General features: G+C 39.4%; 1 protein-coding gene across 2 annotated transcripts in view; it reads right to left on the bottom strand.

Annotated features, from left to right (window-relative positions):
• Positions 1-1,415: 1,415 nt before the first annotated feature.
• Positions 1,416-17,282, bottom strand: part of MIPEP (mitochondrial intermediate peptidase) — a 239,174-nt gene continuing 223,307 nt past the window's right edge. For both annotated transcript variants that reach the window (XM_081083024.1, XM_081083025.1), the window contains one exon: positions 1,416-1,680. In XM_081083024.1, the coding sequence (XP_080939150.1) occupies positions 1,583-1,680 (98 nt within the window). In that variant the 3' untranslated portion in view covers positions 1,416-1,582. The remainder of the gene's footprint in view (positions 1,681-17,282) is intronic.

Genomic DNA, 17,282 nt, shown 5'->3' with positions numbered 1-17,282 from the left:
TTTTCTCCTTATTCTCCCTCAACTGAATAGGGACTGTCACTGTTGGTGAATCTGAAAAGCAGCTTTTCAGATTTACCTATCACTGACTGGCAGGTTTATATCAATTTCTCCAAGACCACTCCTCAGAAGAGAGTTAGCATTTGTGTAGTACAAATTTGTTAGGTAAGATTTTCCTTACCTTAGCTCAGACACTGTAAACAAACAGGGTGGAGTACAGAAACAGCTAGACTCCTCCCGGGCACTGGTCCCCAGGCGCCTATTGCCAGCATTACCCAAGCCTTGCCCTCCCTTCCCGACTTTGCTTTGGGTACAGAAGAGGCACCATTGCCAGGGCTGCCCTACTTCCTGCCCGAGGATTCTGTGTGGTGCAGTTTCCAAGTGTTCAGAGACTGAGAAATTCCAGAGGGGAGGAGCTGGAAGAGGAACAAAGGGCAGCAAGGGGCTATCGTGCGAGCACTGCGTGGGTGGCATGCCAGCTGCTCTGCTTCTGGTTGGGGCACACTTTGGATTTCTTGGTGTGAGCGGGGGTGGAGGGAAATGAAGGGTCAGTACCCCATGTATCCATGTGTACCCAGGATGGGTGGGTCACTGGCATTTCTTCGTCTGGTCTCACCTATTTCTGAGCTTGTAGAAATTCTTCCATATTCTGTGAATCAGTTGAACATGTGTCCTAGTTTTGGGGATTTTTAATCTTGCCTTTTTGCAGCATCATTGGTCATTCAATGCAAAGCAGAAAGAGGTTTCTAGCAGATGCCATTTTAAAGTCTATAATTAAATTCTTGACTTTGATGGTGGGAAAACCCCATTAAATAGTTTCTTTCCTATTATTAACACACAGTGATATGGTGTGCAATAATGTAAGGCAGATGGGTTCAAGATAAAGAGAGACATGATTTAAAACCCAGTTTCCTTATTTATCAGTTGCTGGGTCTCTATCATCACTCATAAATTGGACCTGCACTTATTTTTGTAAGTTCATAATCCAGCCAGAGAAATATGAATTCAAGTCTTACCTGTTCTGAGTCCATCTATATATGCCTAAACACTCAGAAGAAAAACCAATGCAGTCAATAACAAGTACTTTGGAAACCATACCTGGTTTTTTGGTTGTTGCAAGGGACTTCCCCAAGTGCATTTTCAAAGTCTAGTCTAGTGGTCTTAAGAAATGGCAATCACTTAAAAGAACTATATGTGTAATCTTTCTGAAGACTGCCACAAACTAAAATACTTTTGCTTTTAATGAAGTCTCTAATCAATTACAGATAAACAAAACTGATTTAAAAAGTTCAACAGGAAAGTGGCTGGACTAAGGAAATACCCAGACATTAAATTTAACAAGTCTCTATGCTCTAGTGTTTACTAGCTCACTGAGCGGATTTCCATATGTTAAAAAATCTGCCAAACAGAATAAAAGCTAGCTTAATTAAAACACTTATTTATTCCAAGTTCCATCCGTTTACGGTTTTTCAGAAATTATTACAGAAATGAATACTGAAATCAGAAACGAGTGTTAACAGCTGTAGCATTTACAACAAAGTTAATAACTACATGACCTTGACTTAAAAGATTCAAGGTGTTTCTGTTATTCAGAATCCATGAGGAAAGTTTCCAAGTCAAGATCCAAGTCGGAGACGAGGGCACTTACAAAGTCATCAATAGAAGGGCACTTCTGAAGCATACCTGCGAACAAAGAAAACATCAGCTAACACATCACCCCCAGATAATAAGGAGGGACAAAGACTGTACAAATCAAATGTCTGGACAAAAGTGGATTGTGGACGTTAAGAGTACACAAAGTACAGTTAGTGGGAGAACATAGGGAGGAAGATGAATTCTAATGTAGAGATTCAGAGGCTGGGTTGGGATCTGAGTAGAATCTTGAAAGATAGGGAAGATTTAGGTTCAAATTAGGGCCTTCCAGGTGGAGAAAACAACAGGAAAGGCAGAAGGGTGGGAAAATGCAGAATGTACGTTGACTACTAAGTAGTCTTGTGTGGCTGGACTAAAGGTGGAAGAGGCCCAGGGACAGACAGAGTTCAGGGAGGGAAGGGTAACTGAGTCCAAGAACAAGAGGAAAACCAATAACTCGTTATGTTTAGGTGCTGGACAGTGTGTGTGTGGGTGTCCAAGTGCGGGCCTCCTGACTTTAGTCAGCAGTGAGAACAGAGTTCAGGTGGGCCTAGCACTGTACACACCCAATCCACGAACTTCCATTGCACCTTTGGCACCCACAAACAGGAGGTGTGTTTTCTTCCCTGAATACACGGCAAAAAAGGAATTCAGAAGGACCCACAAACAGCTGAGACAATCCCACCCTGCTTCTTTTTAGACCTCTCATCATACCTACCACCAACCTGGCCAGGACTGTGAACATATGGGAAATAGCCCAAAGACTACTTTGTATGGTGGACATAAAAACAGCAGCTCCAAACACGTACTTGTAAGCCACCAACTAGACCTCAAGTAGCTAAGAACAATAATATTAAAATATTTCAACTATAGATCAAAATATTTTTATTCTCAATCAAGTTCAAATTCTAGTATCGGCATCTCAGGAAATATCTGAGAAATAAGGAGCAGCTACTGGAAGAAAATTCCATTGTTATGTCTTATTTGCAAAACTAAAATTCAAAATACAATTTTCTTTTTACAGTAAAATAATCTCTATGGATGAAAGAAGGCCTTTCCTTTGGCCCAGCTGTGTTAATGATTGAAATGTTGAGTCTTTCCTGATTGCCAAAGCTGCACATTTCATGTCGTATCTAGATGGAAGGTTATTACTTACGTAGATTCAATCTGATGAATAAATCAGGTTTCAGGCCTTTCCTATGTGCCAGGTTTCTTAATACAGAGAACAGTTGTAGGCAAAAACTGGCTTTCAATCAAATGAGTTAACCTATTACACCATTTTAGGCCTTTTAGTATGTGAAACATTCTATAACTAAATGACTGGTTGTTTATGATTAAATGACTAGAACTTTCAGGAGTTAAAACCCTTTTATTCAGAGCAGACGTATTCAGTTACACATGGCCCTCCTGTCCCTTTGAAGTGGTTCATTTGAACTCAACAAACAGCCAATATAAATATGACCTTGCTCTGTCCTTCTTAGCAGACAGACCTAGCTAGCACACATCCTTCTTCTGTTTCCCATCTTCAATCATTCCTGCATCTCAGAGAATAGCAATTGTGGCAATAACAAAAGAAAAACATATACACTCATGACTTTTTTAAATAAAATCTGGTCAACGCTAAATGGTTTGGCAATTTTGTATGTTATGTGATTGCTAAAGATGAAGTTTCAAAAAAGAGGAAATCAGAGGGATAAAGAATAGTTACTGGGCCAAGAATTGTCTTGGTATATTGTTATGATATCCTCACTTTAATTGGGTTTAAATGTTTTGCAAGTGTGCAACCTCTACACAGAATTAAAAGAAAAACAAATGTTTTCAGGTAGTTCAATAAATAAGAAAAACTGAAGCTACCTTTTATATGTGCATAGTAAAAAAACTTCCCATAACTCTTTGATTTAAAAAAAAAAGCTGACAAAAATGTCCCTTTTGTCTTCAAGTCTTAATCTTCAAAGGGTGATGACTAGACTCGCAGTTTCTTAGGAGCCCCTGGGAAAAGGTTGGAGCTATTAAGTCCATAAGTGGGTGGAGTTTACAAACATATTTCACTGTGGAAATCACCTAAATTAGTGAGCTACATGGATTGATTTTGCCAAAAGGACTGAAACAAACAAATGAGAACTTTACAACTGAAAAAAGAAAAGTGTTGATAGCAACGTAAGAAAGACAAAATTGCATTAGGATGCACATTGCACATAGTTCATACAAAGGAAAGTATGATTTTATCTATCTGCCCTCCTCAGAGGGATAGAGAGTATATATAATGAGTAGCTGAAGACTGATGATTTAATTTATTTTTCTCCTCATTTTACCTGAGAGGCAAATGGGCTAATAAAAGCTGGTACAAGCCAGAACATTTTCAGCTACTGCTCTGCTCAAACTAGGATGTTTCATAACCTTGAAGTACTAGGGCAATTATTCTAGGCCTGATGAAAATAAATTAGGATAGCAAAAGGATTCCAAGACTGCTTCCAAATTGTACTATGTGTTGTTCTCTCTAGTGACTGTTGACATAGAGCTGGGAATAAAGTGAGGATAAAAATACCAGGTATGAGGACCTTACTCACAGACGGCTACCCTAGAAAGGGTTTGTTGGAAAGACTGCCATCAACACAAACAACAGTGATTATGGCAGCTATCTGTTGAGCATTTACTGAGTGCCCAGCAAGTGCTAAGAGTATTGACTCATCTGATCCTTAAAACAACCTGTGGCCCTAGCCGGTTTGGCTCAGTGAATAGAGCATCAGCATGTGAACTGAAAGGTCCCAGGTTCGATTCTGGTCAGGAGCACATGCCCCGGTTGTGGGCTCGATCCCCAGTGGGGGACTTGCAGGAGGCAGCCGATCCATGATTCTCTCTCATCGTGGATGTTTCTATCTCTCTCTCCCTCTTCCTTCTTCTCTGAAATCAATAAAAATATATTAGAAAAACAAACACAAATGTATTATAAAACAAACAAACAAAAAAACACACCTGTGAAGAACCCATCTTACAAATAAAACAATGGAACAAGAACAGGTCACACAACTGTGTTCGGCAGTTAGACAGACATGAGCAGAGCAAGGACAATGGGCCAGGTACAAAAAGCCCTGGGTGTCTAACAAAGGACAATTGTAGCGTGGGATCTCATCCCCAGGATGACTTTTCTTCCCCTGGCATATCGCTGATCACATGGTTTGGACCCCCTGACCTTTACTCCCAAGAGATAACATCTAGGTCTCAGTTGTATTTCAGCTCCAGGCTCAGATAAGCAACAAAACCAGCTACAGCTGATCTCAGGACCAGCTGCACTGAATAATGACCCTCTGCCCTGGTGTCCACCAGTCAATCAGTGGAGACTTAGACCCTGGAAAGACACACCTGGAAAACTGCTGAATATTCTATTGAGGTCGTCCCCTAAAATCTCTACCCTTAAAACCCTTGGGACTGAGGACCCAGCATGATCCTTTCTCCCTCCCCCACGATCCCCTCAGGCATGTTACTATTACCTTCCTCACTCCCAAGTTCCAAGGGCCCTTCCTTTGCCTCTATAACTTGATTCATCAGCACATTTCTACAAATTACTTCTAGTTCTGCAATTTTCCAAGTAAATGTTCTCTTATAGTTTGCATCCTGGCTCTGAATTCTTTTTCAGCCCAAACTCAAGTACGAAGGTTGCTGAACCCAGGTCCTGTCTGACTCCACCAGTCTAACAACTGGTGCTGTTCCCGCCGCCCTACAATACAACTAAGAAGTTTCTCTGTTGTGCCCTGGCAGTCTGGTTCCAGAGCCCATGCCCTTAAAGCATGGTGACATATTGAAATTTTGTAAAATAATACACATTCTTAAAAAGTCCATATTTAAATATCAGCATCCTGGATATGACAACAACCAAATGTGTGGAGAAATCCCAGAAAACAAAATATGTCTAATAGATTCCTGATGCCACCCATGCCTATATGGACCCAACTCATCGTATTTACTGCTTTGAAGACAGAGGCAAAATGCCCATTGCCTTTTGGGCTCTTTGGCTGCTGAACTATGGAGTATACTTTATGAGGAATCACACCATGTACTATGTAACTGGAGGTAGGGAACAGAGAGCACGGTGAGCAGCCTCTGCTGGAAAGGCAGGAAGGCGGTACAGGCAAATGGCTTTGCCCAGCCTTGACTGGGACAGGCACTCCTGTCACAACAAAAGCCTCTTCCTAATGGCACAATAGTCAGCCACGCGTGGCTGATGCAGGAATTCTTTTCTGGGCATAATACTGGGAGAAACAAGTGCCTAAGAGTTTTGCACTTAAGGATGTGTTCTGGGTGGCTTCCAAGTTTCTGTGGTAACCCTTTGCAAACAGAAGCCCTTACATGTTTAAGGGACTTTTAACCATGCATATTTCTATGCTTTCATCAAGAAAAAATTCTGTCAGCCCCAGGAAAACTTCAATACATGTATAAAGCTGCAAGTTCACACCCTGTTATTTTGTAATATGTAATATAGAATCTAACCAGACTATAGTTTAAACATCTATATGTACTTGGCATGAACTCTTTAACCTCTTGAGTACCTGTTTAGATGTACAATTAATACCATTATTTGAAAACCTGATTGAGAACTAACTACTGGTTGGCAGTTTCATTATGTCTCTAAGCCACCCTGAAAATGATGGACTCTCTTTCTAGCCCCCTTTACTAAGCACCTGGGATGAAATGTTCTCTGTGTTATCTAATTTTGAGACTATGGGAGATTATTGGCATAATAAAAAACATTAATATTATTTTAAGCTTTGGAAGAGAAGTAGAATCTTCTATTGCTTAATACCAACTGAGGGTGCCCAATCAAACAAAACTGTAGTTGAGTTTGATCAAGGTTTAGTGAAAACAAAGAAGGGTGAATAGAAGTAGCTAACAGAAACTTTGTAAGGGTTTTTATATCCAAGCATTCATTCACTCATTCACTCTATGTGTACCCTAGTACCTAATGTGAACATAAGACTGGCAAAAAGATCACATGTTATTTATTTGGAAGAAACTATGTGTAAAACTCACTACGAATCCTTCTTCTAGAAACAATGCTCTCATAGTTCTAAATGTGTAATTTCCAAACCAACAACCTGGGGTCACCTGGGAACCTGCTGGGAATACACATTCTTGGTCCCCACCCTAGACCTAAGGAGTCAGCACCCATTGGGGCAATGCGTCCGTCCGGTGCGTATGATGGACCTGAGGAAACCAATTTATGTGGAAAATGAGGCAAAGTTTCTCTCAACTGAAAACTATAAATTGAAAAATATTGAGCAAGAAATATGTATTGTTTTTTTTTATTTAACTAAACTAAAAAAAATATTTCTCAAATGAAATAGGAAACAATTTTATGAAACAAAAATAGGATTGTTTGGGACACTGTTCAAAGTTATATTACCAAGCCCCCAAAGAGGTGACACAGCTGTCTAGAAAAGCACCTAAAAGGATCATGTGGCTTTGGCATGAAGATAGCCTTAAAGCCTGGGGAGGAGGAGGAAGCCAGAAAGGTAGCTGACACAAGCTGTGAGAGGACAGGCGAACACTGTGACCATGGACTTGCTTGAGAAGTCGCCCAGGCAGGAGGGCAAGCTTTGGAAGTTAGCAGCAATATTTTTATTTTAAAAAAGGAGCAGAGTCTATTTTGATTACTAGAACTCTGTGGGAAACAGAGTGTTGTGTTTTTCAGTTACTGACTCTTTTGTGAGGAAAGCTCAGAAGCACATTTAAGAAGCTTCCTTTTAACACAGCGATTATGGCTGTTCTGAGCCTGAGGGCTGTAACCAAACTTTAGTCAGGCAGGAGCCCAGAGGGAGCCCAGGATCACCTTTCCCAGGGAAAAGGCCACAGGTCAGCACAGGCACTGGGGCTTGTGGGAATGTCATGAGTTCTGAGAAAATGGGGTCTTCCTAGGGTGTGCCTGGCACCCTCGCCCTTTAGGGGTTCTGAAATGGATGCCATGCCTGGCTGCCAAGCTCCATGCAATACTACAATAGGACCTACCCATGCCTCACTCCACCTAAGACAGAAAGTCAGCTCATGCATTGATGGAGACTAGAACACACTGAGTACCTGTGTGCCAAGCACTGTGTACTAGGCACCAGGCACAATGATCTGAGATCTGATTTCTGTTCTCAAGAAGTTCATTACCTGGGGAGAAAACCACAGAAATACTGTTTATGTAGAACAAGAGTGCATTTGCAGTATAGACATGGTGCAAAAGAAGGAGTGACTGATGAACTGCAGGGGAAGGGTCTTAGGGGACTTCATGACCCCTTGCTGTCAGGAGGCAGAGTTTCTGAGAGTGAGAAGTATATGGAGACTGAGCCCACAGATTGGGGGTGGATTCTGAGCCAGGCTGGAAACAGTGGAGACAGATCAAGAGAGGAAGACTTAGTGGAAACCACTTGTTTCCCTTCTGGTTAGAGGGCTGATTTTCCTTTAGATCAGTGGTTCTCAACTGGGGGTAATTTTGCCCACCTCCTTTGTCCACTAGGGGACATTTGGCAATGTCTGGAGCTATTTTTGGTTGTCACACAGAGGGGAGTGTTCCTGGTGTTTAGTGGGTGGAGGCCAGGGAAGCTTGCTGAACCCTCTACCATGTGGTGCAGACACGTGCTGTTGTGCCAGTGAGTGGGGCCTGCTGGAGTGCCCCAAGTGTCCCTGCCCTCACCTTGCCAGCTGGGCCAGCACATGTGTTCTTCCTACAATCTGCATCAGAAGCAGAATGACAAACAGGTATGAAGATGACTGGGACTCGTCCATCCTGGCACCAGCATCCTCAGGAGCACATCTGTTCCTTCTACCAAGAAAGTGAGCCCTGTTTTGACATTTCCTTTTGATTTTGTGGCCTCTTCCGTATTGTTCCTCAGAGGCAAAGTTGGTTCTGTTTCTTTTAAGAAGAATCCCCATTGAAAAATGATCAGATCACAAGTCATTAAAAGGGATTTGGTGATGCCTGGGGGACACTGACAATTTTGTTTAAGGCTCAATGTTCTAGGCCCAGGGTATGGACCAGAAGCAGGTTTTGTTTGCTTTTTTTATTTAAATGACTATGCCTTTATCTCCCTCTTCCTCTCTGGAAAAAGAAAATATATATATATATATATATATATATATATATATATATATATATACACACACACACACATATATATATATATATAAACTTGAATGTCAGATTTCCCCTCTCCAAGTTTACTGGGGATCTGAGAGTGTTCCTGGCCAAAGAGAGAAAAGGGTATTTTGGTGCCTCCCAGTCCTGGTCAGGGTGGGAGGGGTGATGAGGTCTAGAAAGGAGCAGGGTAGGAGTGTCTTCAGCTGTATGGGTCCTTCTGAAACTCATTCTTTGCTGTGTATTCAGGGAAGAGAACATCCTCCTGTTTGTGGGTTTCAAAGGTGCAATGGAAGTTCATGGATTGGGTGTGTGTCCAAGGCTCTACAGGAGAGGTGAGGGTTGAGTGCTCCATAGTTTGGGTCCAGGTGGACAAAGTCCTGACACCTACCAAGCACTTAGAGTTAAAGAAGGCCAGGAACAAATAAGTCATCAGTTCTTTTAAAATTAAAGCTAAAAGCTAATTGTGCTCTTACATTTCAGACACAGTCTGATATTTGGTTTAAGATAAGATATGCCAGTCAGGTTTATATTTAAGACTTACAGGTATCATTTATTTAGGTGCAGTTTGGTGGAATAAGAAGAGTCTTAGGCTCCAAAGAGGAAATGTCCTGGGGAACCCCTACTACGAGCTATGAAAACCATCAGAGTTAACTACCATGTGGTTACCGGTAGATACTAGTAAACAGCCTCGTGGTATTGTGCAGGTTAGAATTTTAGGCTGAATGGAACATTATCTGGCTCAGCATAGCATTTTAGAACTTAAAATTTCAGTCTAATTTTCCTTTTCTGACCACACAAAAGTTTTCCTTTGAAGGGTTGGCAAGGAAGAATAGAGAGGAAAGGTAAATTCTTTCTTTTCAAAAAACTTTAGTCTTCTAAAGAAGACGCTATATACCCTTCCAGTTAGAGCAAGGAGCTCTTGAGCACTTGCTCTGAGTTAACCTATGGCACCACTGACCAGTCTCTTAACTCCCAAGGCCTCATTTTTGCTAGAAGCAACCTGAGGAAAGGTAAAATGTGAGAGTGAAGTGTCAGGTTTGAAGCTCACAAAATTGGCATAATGTCATCTATTTTGCTAGATTATTATAGGGATTAAATAAAATAGTGCATTTAACACAGAGAAAATGCTCCGTCACTGGTAACATAACAATCAGATCCAAAGGTTTGTGAAAAGCTACTTCCCAGTTCAGGAGTTGAAGAACGAGGTCTAAAATTTTAAATATTTAGGACATTACCATCAAACTCACAATCACAAATATCTGGCTAATAAATTATTGTTTGTTTTACTTTTTTCCTACTTTTTGCAAGCTTCTTTTTATAGAATAACCATTTATCTACTAAAAGAAGAAACCAAAAGATTAATTACAAAAGTCAATTCCTTTTTCTACCTGTTAGCTGTGATAAAAGGTTATGAAGAGGTCATTGGGATGATGGGAAAGCTCTGGAAATGGATAGTGCTAACACAACATTGTGAATATATAAAATTGTAAATGCCACTGAATTGTACACTTAAAAATGGCTACAATGGTATATTTTATGTTACATATACTTCACCATAATTTTTTTAAGAGACCTAAGTAGTAAGATAGACCCTCTGATTTGACCAGATATTCATCTCCCTGTGCTACCCTGTCCTCTGCTACCAAACATAATAACTGGGAGATACTGAAAAACAGATGGTCTATGTGTGAAAGGAGTATCTGTGTATTCCCAACACTATCAATTCTAAAAACCCATCATGATAGTTAATGGCTATTATTTAAGATGAAATAATTATACGTGCCAAACTCAGCTCAGAATGATTAAGAATTAGAGTACAAAGGCAGGCCTGGCAGTTTGAAAAGTCTAAAGTGTATTTTATGAGATCAGAACTCTTATTCCAGATCAGTCTCTCCCAAGCCTAGGGCAACTGAATGGCTCACCTTCTCTGCTTTGAAGTTTTTCTCTGCTACAAGGCTGTGGTTACGCACACCGTTTTCTAAAGGTGGACTCTCACTATCTATGATCAGTTGCTGAGAAAATGAGGATATCAGCCAGAAAATGAAATTCCTTTCCTCCTTAGAACTGAAAAAACTCCATTGGCCCCTAGGCTGGGCTAGTATCTGTTGGTGTTCAAATAGGAGGTTCAGTTCCTGACTGGACTGAAGCAGAGCATCTGGACTTCCTGCTAGATGAGGTGGACCCACCAAGTGGAGGCCCACATACATGCTCTGTTTACAAATTAGTTTATTTCAATGTCATCGCCAGATTGAATAATTCCATTTACAATTACATTTCTGGGTTACAGAACATTGTGCTTTTTGAAGTTCAATGTCTTCCTTAAACAAACACACCCACACATTAAACATGTACACACCCTCTTAAAAATTCAGTACATTTACAAAAGGGAGGTCTGAGCCTTGAGAGTGCAGGTGCTCACTTCCATTTATTTCTCCCAGAAAGCTCTCAGCTCTTTCAGAGGCTACACTGAGTAAATAGCCAAACAAGCCAAAGATTAGAGATTCTATTTACTTGGCTATTATTGTGGGTTGCCATTTACTTCTATTATAGAAACCATGTAATCCTAGAGCCACTAAATTTTAAAAGTCTCATTCCATAGTATGCTTTCCTTATTTATTCCTGTTACACTGTGCAAGAAAAGGTTTCTGCCAATGAGAAAAAAGTTGGTTATGTGTACAAGCGTTCTCATTCAAAAAGCTGTATTTCACTATAAAATCACTTTCATGTATGTAAGGCAATGGATACCTGGTCAATTCTAGTTAGTATATGTCACCTTTCAGATTTGTCCCCGTGATTTCTTGCTCAGTGAACTAAAAAATATTTTCTTTGTGCATCAATGTATTCATGACAAGGCAACTCAGTTACCAGAAACTATTAAAGAGCAAAGGGGAAAATGTAGTGGAATATATGTTCAACTATTTTCAAAGCAAAAGATGCCTGGTAAAACCTGAAAAAGAAGTTGAGATTCCCTACCAGTCCACATAAGACAAGTAGAAATGCCTAAATTTGAATCCTAGTTCTACCACTTGCTACTGCATGATCCCTTAGATTGTTTAGGTAATTCAATGAGGTGATAGTGCAATGTGCTTAGCACAGGATCTGGCACATCAAAAGCACTCATCAAAGGTGTTTAGCAGTAGTTATTATTATCATCCTCATGACTGTTATTGTTGCTATTTGGCTATTATTGTGGGTTGCCATTTACCTCTATTAGAGAAACCATGTCCTGTCCATTCAACTCTGTAAATATAAAAGTAGTAGAAATTAGTTTTACTGGTTAATATCCAATGAAGTATTATTTATCCGAGGAAAACCAGTACACAAGGCTACTGCAGCACTTTAGTAAAATTCTGATCCTAAAGTGAAAACAAAGTATGCATGAAAAAAAGGCAAAAATGAATGCAGTGCTGAGATTGCATTTAGTTTGAGTGTCTGATTTAAGATTTTAAGAATGTTTTAAAAAATGTTTTGTTTAAACTGCTTTTAGGAAAAATGTAAATGGAGTTTAGCTGTCTTCCTGACCCTACAGCTTACATTTAGTACTTTAAGAAACATACATTTAGTACTTTAAGAAAAGAGATTAAAAAACTGAACATGTATTACTTGACATTGCATAAATTATGTGCTAGGATAGAAAAAGAACTCTTGTTATTCAAATATTTGATATATACAGATGCTGAGATAAAGGAGTAATTATTCTATTAAAACTTTAATGTAAAAATAAACTATTAGGTAAAAACATTCAGTTTGGTATGATCTAAATCTAGTTTAATTACTAGCAAAATTATATAACAGTCAAAAGGAAAAAGTTTCTTTTAGAGATAGTTGAAAAGACTCAAACGCTAGAAGGCATCTTGTAAATGATCTTTTAGGAAATGATCCAGTCAAACCAAGAGGAATTTTCCTGTCTCTATGATCTCTGGCAACATTTCAAACAAGAGTTAGTAAGCACGTCTTCAACTAAATTCAATTATTCCACTAAAATCTGCTCTAGGTCTCTATGAGCACATTTTACCTTTTATTGGTACAGTTTTTAAAAGTAAATTCATCAGTGTGCCCCCAGCACTGGTCCTACCAGAGATACTTATGGCTTCTTGTTTCCTCCGCCCCTGAAACTCAATGCCTCAGGGTGTCAAACTAAAAATGTAGATCAGGAGCTTTGGAGGAATGACATATGCTTTCCTAACCGGTTTTTAGCCCATTGCCAACAGACACACTTGTAACCACATGTTAAGGACACCATCTGTAAGGACCATTTTTAAAGAAGATTTTGTGTTTTCATTAAGCAATCAAAAGAGCTAAAAGAATATTACCTACATTTTTTTATAAAGTAGCAAATGACATAATCTAAAAATGGAATCATTGGTATATTTCTTGGAATGAGTCTACTACAAGAAAAATACCTGGGGAAAAAAACTCTTACCTCAAATAGAGTCAAACTGCAGAGACATTACCTCAGATGGCTACACCTATGGAAGAGGGCTCATCACATTTACATAGCAAGCAGAAAATGATAGTTTATTATACTGCTGAGTGAAAAATGATCAAAATGAGCACTACCTACACAAAGTCAACAGCAACAAAAGAGTTTATAAAGAGTCTACAGCTCCAAGAGGGGTCAGGGTGGAGTGTTGTGAGTCAGCAGATGCAGTGGGCATCTCAGGGCTTTGAAGACAAAATGGCCTGGGTTAGATCCTTACTATGCCATGTAATAGCTCTGCAACACCACACTTTCATTATGTCATTGTCCCTTGACCTTCCCTGCAATGGCAACCTCCTTTGGATATGCCGTTTAAAACAGATTATCTGAAATCAGTTAGGCAGGAATTTCTTAGGCCCAGGGTTTAATAAGAGGTGCTCTACTCTGGCACCAGTGCATGGCCTTCGGTCTAATGGAGTCCTTTACCTATCCCTTCCACAAAGCTGTTTTACAATCAATACCCACTTGCCCTGTGGACAGAACTAAGGCATTGTACTGAAGTGAAAAGTACACCGCTGACTGGTTAAAAGTTAAAATTTGGTTTAAAAAGTTATTTTCCCAGAAGCAAAAATTATGTTGGTTGAATTTAGTAATTAAAATATTTAAAATAAAATGTGGGGGAGGGGAGAAATCCAAGGATAATAGAGCCTTCTGGGTTAGTTTAGCAGAAGAAAAGAGCTATGGTTTTTGGTAAAGCTGACTTCCTTTTATTGGGAGAAAGAGATCAATATGCCATGTGGTTTCTACCACGCTACATTGTAAAAATTAGAGAAAATACTTATAAGTTTCTGGTATGGTAGGATGCAGTTATCTACTTGATGTATTAAGAAAACACCATACCCCGCAGGAATGACTTTATTCCTGATGTTCTAGGAATATTTAGAAAATAAAAAAAAAACAACTACCACTTGTTTCATGAGGGCATTTCACTTATAATATCCACACATTTTCTCTTCTTTTATCTTTATCTTTTAAATACTGACCTTTTATTTGGCTTTAGTTCTTTGTATCTCAAATGCTATTCATCTGTTTGGTTCAAAGGTTGACCTTTCGTTTCTATTTATAAGCAAAGAACATTTGAGTAGCTACTGAAAGGGAGGGTGCCTCTGGTGTTTAGCGAATGTCCCGTCTTGGGATTAGAGTGAAATTATTTTGGTAATGCATCTAGTGAAAGCAGGCTGCAGACTCCAGGGTCTGACGCCCACTAATAGGCACATATAGAGCCTTCCTGAGGGTTGACATCCTGACTTAGGTTTGTACCCTCAGATATCACCTTCCCCAGTACTCACCCCCAGGTGGCTCACCTGGTAACCCAACTAGTGCTAAGTACTAAGGTAGCTGGCTGGGGGAAAGAGGGGCTGACACCCAGGAGGGGCTGACACCTGCAGTCCTCAAGACCTGTGTTCTCCTGTAGACTTCTGTCCCCACATGGGAACCTTTCTGCAGTTCCACCTTCCAGAGGGGGCTCTTTTTTTGTAATTCTCACAGGATGCTATACCCCTCACATAATGCAGGGTCTGTATATTATTCTTGTTTCTCTGTCCCCAAAGTGCTTGGTTAGCAGTCAGTATTCAATAAATATTTGCCAAGCTTAAATGAATTGTTATCAACAACCAACAATACTCTTTAATTTTTATTCTATCAGATTACCTAACCCAAGAATATTAAAATAATGTATTTTAACAAAAAACAATATTCTAGACAGCTAATGAAGGTGGGGTAGCTAAAAATAAATAATCCTGGAAGCCAACGCGCACAGGTGCCTCGGAGAGGAAACATCAGAGGGAGATGTTGAAGGCCAAGGCCTGAGGTAGAGTTTTGCTTCAAGTTAGTCCTACTTTAATTAAGCCCCAGGAGTTGATTTTCCTTATATGCCAAAGCACACTACTAATTGTCATAAATCAAGCTGCAGAATTTATCTCTAACCTTCTATAGTAGTAAAAGTATGTTCCACTTTAATGGTTGGTTCTTAAATAACTTTAATAATTTACCAGGTTGACTTGGTCTTGCATTATCTATAATAAAAATGTAATATGCTAATTAGCCCGTATGTCCTTCTGGATGAGGTTGGGGCTGCGAGGGAAGCCCGGGTCCTGGGTACCAGAGGGAAGCCGGTGCTGGCAGCTGGGGGAAGGAGGGCCTACTCTTGCATGAATTTCGTGCATCAGGCCTCTAGTATGAATTATAAAACATAAGGAATGACCTATTTTATTATACCTTGAAGAATAGTGGGTATGTACTGTATAATAAACATACACAGAACACAAAACATCTCATATAGCAAATGAATGGCATTCATTTATGCCATGGCTTTCTCCTCCCTGCTGGTGAAAGCTCTTTGATCAGAAAAGGATTGAGGCCAGTGAAGCAGAGGTCCTGATGTGGGTGTGGTGAGGAGGACGAAGATGGAATAAGTATCAGGAGAACAAAGGCGAATCGGACAACTAGATAAGTGAGCAGACACAACAAGAAATCAGAGAAGAGTTAAGATACTGAACAAGTGGATGACAGAACACCTTTACCATGTGTATTTTTCTTATATGATATAAGAGCTTCACCAAAACATTTAGGCCCATAAAATACTTGGAAATATTTATGTAATATAAAAATGTTCAGAACAAGGTAAAAAAAAAAAACTATTCCCTTTCTAGTAATCACCACTTTTTAATGGAACAAGAAATATTTGAAAAAATTTTTTTGACCTTATAAGTATATTGTAATACTTACATAGCCACTTATTTAACAAATATTTATTGATTGCCTATGTACCAAGCCCTATAGGTGCTGGGGATATAGCAGTGAACATAACAATTTCCTTCCTTTCATAGGGTTTACACTTCATTGGGGAGCATAGACCACAAACCAATAAATAAAATATGTTACATTAAGTCAGGAAGTAAACACGTGCTATAAAGAAAAAATAGAGTAAGGGGGCAGAGAGTGATAGGGAAGGTCTTTCTGATAACCAAAGAGGAAAAAAGGATATGTATTTAAAACTTTTGAAAAACCCATCAAAATTCACCTGAATAATTTTCTTCCAACAGCACAATTTTGCTTGCTCGTTTTAAATCATCTTATCTTTGTGAGGGGGTTTCTTCATAAGTGACTTACGAATGTAAAATACACTCACGGACAGGCACTCAGAAGCCTTGATGCATTTCCTTTGAGCTCGTCCTGGCATTCATTTATGCTGAGCCCCCATATATTCGGGGGTGCAGATGTTGGCTAAGTCAGGCAAAACTTGTCATGTCTTAATGCTTATCTCCTTAATTAAATTAAAAAAATAAAAAGCAAAGAGACATAGTATAAAAAAATAAATTTAGGAATAACCATAAAGCTCATGGACATTACTGATCTCAGACTGTGTTTGGCCTGCTAGCTTTGCCACACAATGGCCCTAATGAGGGATTAACCAGATTGCACGATTAAATGTCGAGTGCGTATTTTAAAACTGAATGTAATAACTACAACTAATTTTTAGTGCTATAAAACAAAGTAAAATGTCTTTTCTGTTTAAGTGACTGTGTATCCATTTTGACATTAGGGAAATCAATCTGGCTAGTGTTGAAAAATAACTGTTTATGTAGTTTTCTTACTTTAAATGACAATTGTACTTCTGGTGACAGGACTTACTGCTCCTTGATGGTACTGTCATATCTGTATTATACAAATAGCACAACAGTAAAGCCACATGCCAAGCACATTTGGCCTATCAGGTTATTAACAAAATAAAAGCATCCAAATGCTCATTATCTAAAGATGCTGTGTTAACAAGACATCAACTGTTAAAAGTAGACAAAATCGTTTGTGTTAATTTGAATAAATGTGTCATCCTGTCAATGAGAGCTGGCTAAAGCAAGAATGAATCTGCATTGTGACAAAGTGGGTTTCCCATCATTAGTAGAAGTGCTTCCCAGAGCTAGTTCAGTACAAGGCCCCTTCAGTGCTTCAGGAATTGAATGCCTTTGACTTAGGAGCTTCTTGAGCAAAATTCTACACAGTGGCTGAATTGTTTTAGGACAATGGGCCTACTTCTTGCTTCTATGTTTTTATCATATC

Source organism: Myotis nattereri (genome assembly GCF_964212035.1).
Source record: "Myotis nattereri genome assembly, chromosome: 2".
Lineage (NCBI taxonomy): Eukaryota > Metazoa > Chordata > Mammalia > Chiroptera > Vespertilionidae > Myotis > Myotis nattereri.
Note: the sequence above shows the minus strand (reverse complement) of the source record. Positions and strands in the feature narration are given on the sequence as shown.